This window comes from Triticum urartu, chromosome 5A, assembly GCF_056163025.1.
Source record: "Triticum urartu cultivar PI428250 chromosome 5A, HENAU_Tu73, whole genome shotgun sequence".
NCBI lineage: Eukaryota > Viridiplantae > Streptophyta > Magnoliopsida > Poales > Poaceae > Triticum > Triticum urartu.
This window is the reverse complement of record NC_141877.1, coordinates 14,553,510-14,563,082: the sequence shown is the minus strand read 5'-3', so window position 1 is coordinate 14,563,082 and position 9,573 is coordinate 14,553,510. Positions and strand designations below refer to the sequence as shown.

Here is a 9,573-nt window from a genome sequence, read left to right as displayed (position 1 = left end):
GCTTAACATTCAGCTTCGTGCCTCCGATGGTGACCCTCTTCCTAGTCCCACTCGCTATCGTCACCTTGTTGGTAGCCTTGTCTATCTTGCTGTTACGCGTCCTGACATCTCCTATCCCGTTCACATCCTGAGTCAGTTTGTTTCAGTCCCCACCTCTGTCCACTATAGTCACCTCCTCCGTGTTCTACGATATCTTCATGGCACGATCTCTCAGCATCTTTTCTTTCCCCGCTCCAGTTCTCTTGAGCTCCAGGCTTACTCTGATGCTACCTGGGCTAGTGATCCCTCTAATCGACGCTTGTTGTCTGCTTACTGTGTCTTTCTTGGTGGCTCTCTTATTGCCTGGAAGACCAAGAAACAGACTGCAGTGTCTCGCTCGAGTACAGAGGCTGAGCTGCATGCCATGGCTATGTTGACAGCTGATGTGATCTGGTTACGATGGTTACTTGAGGATTTTGGTGTGTCTGCTACTACCTCGACTCCCTTACTGTCAGACAGTACTGGTGCTATCAGTATTGCGCGTGACCCGGTGAAGCACGAGCTCACCAAGCACATCGGTGTGGATGCCCACTTTGTGCGTGCTGCTGTGCAGGATCAGACCCTCGCTCTTCACTACGTGCCCTCTGAGTTATAGTTGGCTGACTTCTTCACGAAGGCACAGACTCGAGCGCAGCATACCTTTTTCCTCTCCAAACTCAGTGTTGTTGATCCACCATGAGTTTGAGGGGGGTGTTAGATGTGTATAATCTTTTCTCGGTATATTCCCATTGTATAAGGGGTTTTCTGCACTTTACCACACATGTATATGTATTGGCCTTTGACCCTCAGTAAAGTCAGTTGCTATTCATCCAACAGAAATGAGTCGCCATTTGTGAACTGCGGGGCACCTGTTGTATGTAAGCTCCATAATATGTCGGATCAGAACCAAGATCTTTAACTAGAAACCTATTTACCGAATTGAAACCATTTTTGTTTACTGGTGTTATCTTTTGCAGTCTGTGATACTTCCAATTCAGATCATAAGAATCAGTCAGCTGGTCATCTTGAGTGTTCCTGGAGGTATAACCCAAATTCGTCAATCCTAGGATGGCTGTCCAGCAGGAGTGCATGCGGTTTTTCTATCTCTCGAGATGTGCTACAACATGCCATGCTCATGTTATCCAATATTTGAGCTTGCAAGCATATGCTCAGAAACAATAAGCGCCAGCACTCTTCAATTATTTTTGTGTGTGTTATGTTTTGTCACAGAATTCACAACAGCAGGCAGTTGAGCAATGATGTTAATTTTTAACTGATAAGTGGCAGCAATGGTGAATTTAATACTAACATTCACATTTTTCTTGCAAGGCTTACAAACACATGTTAGTATGTTACAACACTCGGAGAATACCAGGTTTAAAGGTACGAGGTCTAGGAGCTTTGCTTTGGTACCCCTCCCCCCCCCCTCCCTTATTTTTTTTGAAAATAGACGAAGTACTGTTGGCCTCTGCATCAAGTGAATGCACGTAGTCCATATGTCCCTGAAGGGCAGTACCGTGAATAATGCTATGTTCTGTTCGGCTGTCCAAGGTGCGACCTTCTGACTGACGGTACCTTCGCGCTCGTTGAGAGGCTAAACAATAACGATATCCCTGTCTATGACGATAACGATTGGTCTTTGCGATTCAAGTGGTCGAGGCCTTCGAAATTCAGGAGTCAATTGCACAAAACTACCACATTTGTGGCTATGAGTCAATTGCACTGAGCTGTTGCAAAAAGCACTGATCGGTTTAGGGTTTGCAGAAAACCACCAAGTCACTAATCCGTTGCAAAAAACACTTCATTAGCAATAAACTTGTTGCAAAAAGCACTGATCGGGTGATTTAACCCATTTATTCATTTTCTGACAAGTGGGGCCCGCCTGTCAAGAGCTGACTTGGCAAACAAATGTCATACACACCCCTGGATCTCAAAATAAAAAGCAATCAACTCCTTGCTCTCAACCCCCCTGCTCTCGATCCCGCCGGCTCCCGTCGCCGTCGATGTCGACCTGAGCCGCCGTGCCCAGATGATGGCCTCGTCTGCGCGCAGCCGCCGCGACGTCATCCTCACTAGAGAAGGGCAGCAGCGACACCCTCAGCTCGGTGGCGACGGGGGTGCTCGGCCCCGCGGCTGCTCGATGCCGTGCAAGCAGCGGCAGCAGCTCGAGGCCGCTCCTCCCTGGCTCGACGCTGTGCCCGAAGCAACAGCTCAGAGCAGTTGGGGACGCCGTGCAGTGCACCACCACCAGGGGCTAGGCGTGGGTCTCTTGGACGGGGGCTCCACGACGGCATCCTCCTCCTCCTCGTGGTGGACGCGCCGCCGCTCTGCGCCGCGCAGAGCCCCATCTCGCAGCCCCCGTCGCCCGGCGCGCCCACCGCGTCCCCGCTCCTCCGCCCTGACGAGGACAAGGCGCCGAAGGCGTCCCCTCCCGCACCGAGCCGTCGCCGCTCCCTTCCCCCGCCGTGGCCCCCTCCTCCGCGCACTCGCCGACGCCGTCTCATCCCTGCACTCCGCCGCCGCGCCCCTGCCACCGACAAGGAAGGAGACGACGACGACGCCGATTACAGCAACAAGAAGGGCCAGGCCCCAGCAGCTTAGGGCGGGGCTGACGGGTTAGGTGAGGTGACCGGAGCCGGAGCCGGCGCCGGAGGAACGCCAGTCGCGCAGGGGAGATGAGTCACGAGCGCAAGGGAGCGGGAGGGATGGGTGTGGGGGAGGGGGGGTCTGATTGCTTTTCTATTTTAGATCCAGGGATGTGTATGTTAATTTTTCGCCATGTCAGCACCTTACAATTGGGCCCCAGTTGTTAGAAAGCGATCAAACGGGACAAATCACCTGATCAGTGCTTTTTGCAACGAGATTACGTGGATCACGGTGATTTTTGCAACGGATTAGCGACTTGGTGGTTTTCTGCAAACCTAGCTGCAAATGTGGTAGTTTTGTGCAATTGACTCGAAATTCAGTCCAGAGAGTTTTGTGACACCAAAGTGGACCATTCCTGAAGATGCTGCCCCTGGTGTTTATAGGCTGAGGTATTTTGGTGCCTCCAAGCCGCTGATATGGTCGATCAAGCATTTTACAGGTACCTCTCACGCGTTTGCAGTGCGTTAAGCAATTCAGAACTTGCGACAATGTCGTATGAAACCGCTCCTCTTTATGCTTTTGTTACAAGGAAATATATGGTGTGTAATTAGGGAAAATACATCTCACTATATACTATCATGTGGATATATCCAGTGTTTTGCAATAGCGGTGGAACATTTCAGGTTTCTGTATGTATGTCTGGATTCACTCACGCCGCGAGGGACACACTATATAGGTTCAGATTGTACCATCACGCATATTGGATGTATATGTTAAGGTTGAGATACATGCAGATTGGATGCCATGTTGTATGGACATAAATTATCCATGGTGGACCACTGTTCTCATCAAGTGAGGTTTACCGCCTTTGAGCACTTGCTACGGTGATCAGATGGCAGATTGATTGATGTAATTCATGAGAAATGGAAAATGACAGTTCACAGCCTGGCACTAGAGTAACATTTTCAAGCACAAGGCTGCAAAAGCAGCAAGAGTAGCATTTCAAGCACAAGGCGGCAAAAGCAGCAAGATTATCTTTGATGTGATAATCTCTTGTATGGAATGTGAACCTTGTTGTTAAGTCATCTGGTAGAGACACTTTTGTCATGCATACTTACCTGCTGAGCTGAGACATTATTTTCTTCTTTATCATTACTTGGACCTTTGTTGGTCCGATATGAAGAGAACTAGCGCTTCACACATGGTAAAGTCAACGGTGGATTCCAACAATTTGGTCCAAGAGATGGATAATTGGAAGAAAACAATCCAACAGAGTATATCTAGATCAACTGAATTTCCACCACCTGTGTTTGCTCATCCTTTGGCTTCCTCCAACATTCCAGACTGTTCAGTGGACTTATTTCACATTTGTGAATCGCAAGTCTTGAACGCAATCTTGACGGAAGTATTTATACGGATGTCGATGAACTTCTCACCGTTCTTCATGCAGTTGACATCCCTTTACCAATTTCATGCAGTTTTAACCATTCTTCGCAAGTGGAACGAATACAAGCAGTAGGACGGTCACATGATTTTGCACTTGCAGTGTGCGTGTTCTCATGATAAAATAGTTTCTGGACGAGTCACTCCATACTCATGTCATGCTTTGGTAACATAAAAACGATATAGCATGTGGAATATTTCGTCCTTTTGTAAGACATAGTTTGGATAATCTTTTGAGTATATACATCTTACAGCAAGATGGAGAGGCCAGACGTACCTTTTTGAATTTGGATGTCAAGGGTTCAAATGTTAAAAGCTTTCTTCTGAATTACATTCAATCTATATTTTTTATTCTTTTGCGAGAAAATTCCGATCTATTCATCATATATCATGATAGTACATGGAACACTAGAAATAAATTAGATGATACCCCGCGCGTTGCTGCGGAATTAGTAGCACTATATACATAATAAATATTTATGAAGTAAGAAATGAAAAAATGTAATTTTTTTAACCTTTGATGAAACAATACGAAAAGCCAGGAAAATTAGTATAATGTAGAGTATCCCCATACTTGCTTAATTAGAATGCATCTTAATGAAAAGGGACATAGTTTCATGAGATTTTTCTCATAATAATTCAATGTAATATAATTTGATTATCTATTAGAAATGCATTAGAGCAAAAATAAATTCATGCTACTTTTGTGAGCCTTGCGTGCTAATATGCCCAAATTGGAATTAGCTTCCATTGTCCACCATGATCAATTTTTTAGTGGAAAAGTAACGAAAGGTACGCAAAATGTCATGGTTATTAAGTAGGACTACAAATACACTCCATTTTCTACATAATATTCAAGTGACTACCATCCATCATATCATAGAACAATTAAAGTGAGTGAGAATACTCATCAGAAAAAAAGGCCATACTTGATCCTCTCACCAAGGATTGTCACTAACACCAGAACAATCAAATAGTGGTATTCCCAGTTATTCTTACATTTTTAAAAGTGAAGCTATGACCTGAGAGGAGATTGTTAAGTATAATTTCCAGAGAGTATGCATGAGAATTGCATTCTCCACTGCAATTGGATATGAAGCTACAACCTGTAAATTGTAATGCATCAGCAAGTTATGGGAATAAAAGGTATACCTTTAGAAATTAAGGAAATACATTATTTGATTGCGGCCTATATTTTTACATATCTGAAGGGTGTGCGTTGCAGCAGGAATATGCAGGCATAGAAAAGAAATATGTTATAGACATGAGTGAGATTATGAAACCATGCGACATTTGTAAATTTTTATTAGCTCGGCACAGACGAATTACATAAAGGAAAAAATGAAATAACAATGGCAGTAGCAATAATAGTCTCTTTAAGCATTATTGTAAAAAAATAAAGAAGTGTAGCAGTTGTTATGCGGAAGCATGAATGATAAGGCCATTGTGCGAACATATTAGTGATTGTGTCAACCGTCAGCGTAATACGGTTCAAATATAGCTAATAAAACCTTCAATTTAATAAAGGAAAAGTATAACATATCATTATGTAAAACATATGCAAATATGAAAAATTTCTATTTGATTTTGTTTAATATTTGGAGAATTCCCTTTTAAACTTCCACTTGAAGCCGCCAGTCGATTAACCAGCAACTCATGTCCACAACATTATTTACAAAACCTTCCATTTTGAATGATAAATCCAAAACACGCCTAATCCAATACAGTGCTAGCTTGCCAGGCTAGATGATGTTCAGATTGGATAGTACTGCCGAAACACACATGCCCATCTATTCGGGTATTGGGTCGATCTGATGACATTCATCATGGAATAGTATTGTCCTTTTTTTGGCGGGTCCGTGCAATAGTTCTGTCGGGCAGCAATATACCTGAAAATGACCAAAGAATATGCCTTAAAAAATCAAAGCAAAGCAAAAAAAATACCAATGAAATTCATACTAAACTACACCTGTGTGCAAGTATGAGAGAGAGAGAGAGAGATGCAGGATTGAATTTCCTGTAGTAAATAGTATGTTTCACCTGTTTATTCCGTCCAATCAGCGCCATCGATTTAAATCAACGTTGTTCCATCTGTTTATTCCTTCCAACAATAAATAAATAAAATAAAACGAAGATGGGACAGAGATGGTTGTTTCATGCTTGCCGGGAATGCTTGAATTAGAGAGGATTGTGGATTAGAAAGACTGACCGGACTGCTGCACAGATGAGGCGGCTGGAAACAGAACAGATCTCGCTTCTAAAAGATGCTTCCTACCACATATAAATCAGAGCTTCCAAGTTCCAACCCAAATAAACCTGAGATCGCTTAGATTTGGGGAGATAGAGAAGAAGGAGAGCATACCCACCTAATGGTGCAGGAGATGCTGGAGGAGGATGACAGCAGTGAGACGTGTGGCTTGCCTAGAGCTATGGTCGACACCGGGGCACGAGGATTGGGCCAGTGGTGTCCGCAGGGATTGATTCATCGGCAACAGATTGCGGGCTCAAATCAATTGCGATGATCGCAGGGGCCTGGGTCGGCAGCAACATACACGTCTAGGCGGCGAACCCCACGAACGCTGGGCTAGCAGCGGCACCGTGCCATGAGAAGCACCATAGCGCCGCTCAGAGCGAGATCTGTATGGTAGCTTTGCCACGGCTGATGATGAAGGGGGTTATTTGTTTGGGTGAGTGGAACTATATGGAGAATACGAAGAGGAGGGGGTGTCATTGAGAAAATAAAGTGGGAGGATGGTGGAGAAGATAATGCGTCTTCATTCCAGAGAAGTCCATAATTTACGGATGTAAACGGATGAGGGATGGTAACAAAACGTTGTGCTTCGGTCCTTTCTGTACACCAGTAGCGGGACGTTTGATGTGGCATCATGCATATTGGGAGTTGCTGATGTGGCAGGTTGTTGAGTTGGATAGCTTGCATGTTGAGATAAATACTTGTAGTGGGGATGAATCTCTTAAGTATATAGGATTACATCTAGGTCCGTAGAACACCTAGCGACGACTACAAGAACTGGAGCAAGCCGAAGGCGCGTCGTCGTCATCGCCCCTCCTTCACCGGAGCCGGGCAGAACTTGTAGTAGACACTCAGGAAGTCATCATGCTAAGACCCGACGAGACCAGCGCACCAGAACACCAACCGCCGGCAATGAAGAGAAGGGTAGATTAGAACAATCCAACATTTAGACACACGAACGAAGACCAGATCGATGGGAGTGAATTGCAAAAACCCACCACATTTGAAGTTGAAGCATCCAATTGCCACCACATTTGTTGCGCGTTCCAAAAATCCACCACTTTACTTGTAAATTTTCTCAATAAAAACAAATGACCGGTTTGCCGCAGTTAACACGATTTCTGACTAGGCTGGCCCACCCGTCATGTGCCACGTGGGCAAGGCCAGACGGCGAGTGGGTTGACGGCCCCCGCTGCTCACACTCCACTCCACTCGCACACTCTCTCGCTCTCACTCATCTGCTCTGTCCCCTGTTGCCGCCGCCGGAGTTCTTCGCCGCCGCCGGAGGCACGGTTCCCTCCCCGTCGTAGAAGATGCCGTCGTGAAAGGATGGAGAGGAGAGCAGCGATGAGGAGGAGCTGCTCGGCATGGATCTGGAGCAGCATTGGGTAAGATATCTGCTTTGCACCTAGGGTTAGGGTTAGGGTTCAAGTGTTCTTCGATTTGAGACCATGTTTGGAGCAGTTGCTATCTTTTCTGCGATTCACTAGTGTGCTACAATGCAGGCGAACCCTGGCACCACTATAGATGCATCCTTCTGTGGTAGAGCTGTAGATGCAAGCATCACATGTAGAATGCACTTGGCCCCATGCATGAAATATGTTGCATTTGAAGGAAAGGACACTGGGAGGAGGTTCTATGGATGTGCTGTTCCTCAGGTCAGTAAATTCAGTGGTAGTTAGTCTGCAGATTCAGTTAATTGTGTTAGTGGTAGTTAGTCTGCAGTAAATTCAGTTAATTTGGACTATCTGCAGTTGCAACAATCAAATGTTAGTTTGTATGCAGTAAATTTGCACTGTTTGCAGTAAATTTGGTAGTTAGTATGTAGTAAATTTGGACTGTCTGTAGTTTCTGTCAGTAAATTCAGTTAATTGTGTTAGTGGTAGTTAGTCTGCAGTAAATTTAGTAAATTCAGTCATTTTGGACTGTCTGTAGTTGATGAAACATGTTTTTAACAGTGATTTTGCAAGCATTAGTTTCTGTCAGTAAATTAAGTAAATGAAACATGTTTAGGACATTGGTTTGAACTTGAAGTTTACTGAATGTCTATTGTATCTGCAAGTATGACTGAATCACTGGATATCTCATCTATTTTCTTTTTGAAGTTAGCATATTTATTTTCTAATACTTGATGCAGGATGGTATTGACTGTGGAGTTGCTCGGTGGGTTGATGCCCCATGGCCTTCTATTCTGCAAAGATGTTTGGAGAAGATATGGGAGATGTTTCATGAGGAGAATTGTGGCAGAGTGATTGACCATGCTAAGTATAAGAAAGAGTTGGACAAGGTGAACAAACAGTTGGATACACTTGGGGATCAGTACAGTCAGCTGGTTGAGGAAGTCACCAAGATGTTTGATTGGGCAGATCAGAACAACAGGGTCATGAGTGATGAAGAGTTCAAGCAGAAGCAGATGGATGTGGACAAGGACATGGAGAAGCTAGCTATCAGCAAGGAGAAGGATAGTTCTGACTTTGGCAAGATGAAGCAGATGGAGAAGCTGGCTCAGGGGCTGAAGGAGATGAAGTGCATTCCTAGGTCTCAGGGGGAGATCATTAGGAACACAAGGAAGGAGAGGGATGAGATGAAGAAAGAGAGGGACTGGCTGATAGAGGAGAAGAAGAAGCTGGAGTTTCTGGTGGGTGATCTTATGAAAGCTGGTCATGGCAACAAGGACAAGCTTGCCAAGATCAAGTCAATCCTTGATGAGTGAACAATGTTGTTCATCACCTCAGTTATGTTAAGCTAATATGTGGCCTTGGAACAATATAGCTGGACTTGGGGTTGTAGATTTTGGGAATCCCCTAGTTATGTAATGACTACGATGTTTATCTGCAAAACTACCTCTAGTTAATTTATGTAATGTATGTAATGACTAGCTGCAAAACTACCCCAGTTATGTAATGTTGTTAGCTTTCTATAGTAAGAGCTATGCTATTATGAATCTGCAATTATTAATCTACTTCTTTGGACTACATGGTGAATGGTCAAGACCAACTGGGCATGGCCAAATTGGGCAAATGCTTACATGATGTAAATTGTTGATCACATAAAGCACAAAGATATGCATTTAACCTATAGGGTACAGAATCCTAATAATCCAAAAATATGCATAGTGCACTCACCATCTAGGATTTATTACATTGCACTCATCAACTGATTTGATACATAGATAGATAGCAAGGTAGATCTAGGAGCAGTGAAACTTAACATATCATTCATCTGGGTACAGAATCCTACTCCACCTCATCCTAGTAACCTGAAAAGGATGGAAA

At 44.4% G+C, this 9,573-nt stretch overlaps 1 protein-coding gene across 1 annotated transcript; it reads left to right on the top strand.

The window, feature by feature from the left end:
* The first annotated feature begins 7,797 nt into the window (after positions 1-7,797).
* Positions 7,798-9,047, top strand: LOC147967494 (uncharacterized). The gene is made up of 2 exons (XM_087522480.1): positions 7,798-7,956; positions 8,436-9,047. The coding sequence occupies exons 1-2, from the start codon at positions 7,798-7,800 to the stop codon at positions 9,009-9,011; spliced, it is 735 nt and encodes a 244-aa protein (XP_087378606.1). The 3' UTR covers positions 9,012-9,047.
* Positions 9,048-9,573: the final 526 nt, after the last annotated feature.

Excerpts from the sequence above, each read along its gene's own strand:
- LOC147967494 (XM_087522480.1), top strand. The coding sequence starts at position 7,798 with ATGCAGGCGAACCCTGGCACCACTATAGATGCATCCTTCTGTGGTAGA. Across the intron at positions 7,957-8,435 it reads ATGGATGTGCTGTTCCTCAG|GATGGTATTGACTGTGGAGT; the intron begins GTCAGTAAATTC and ends TACTTGATGCAG.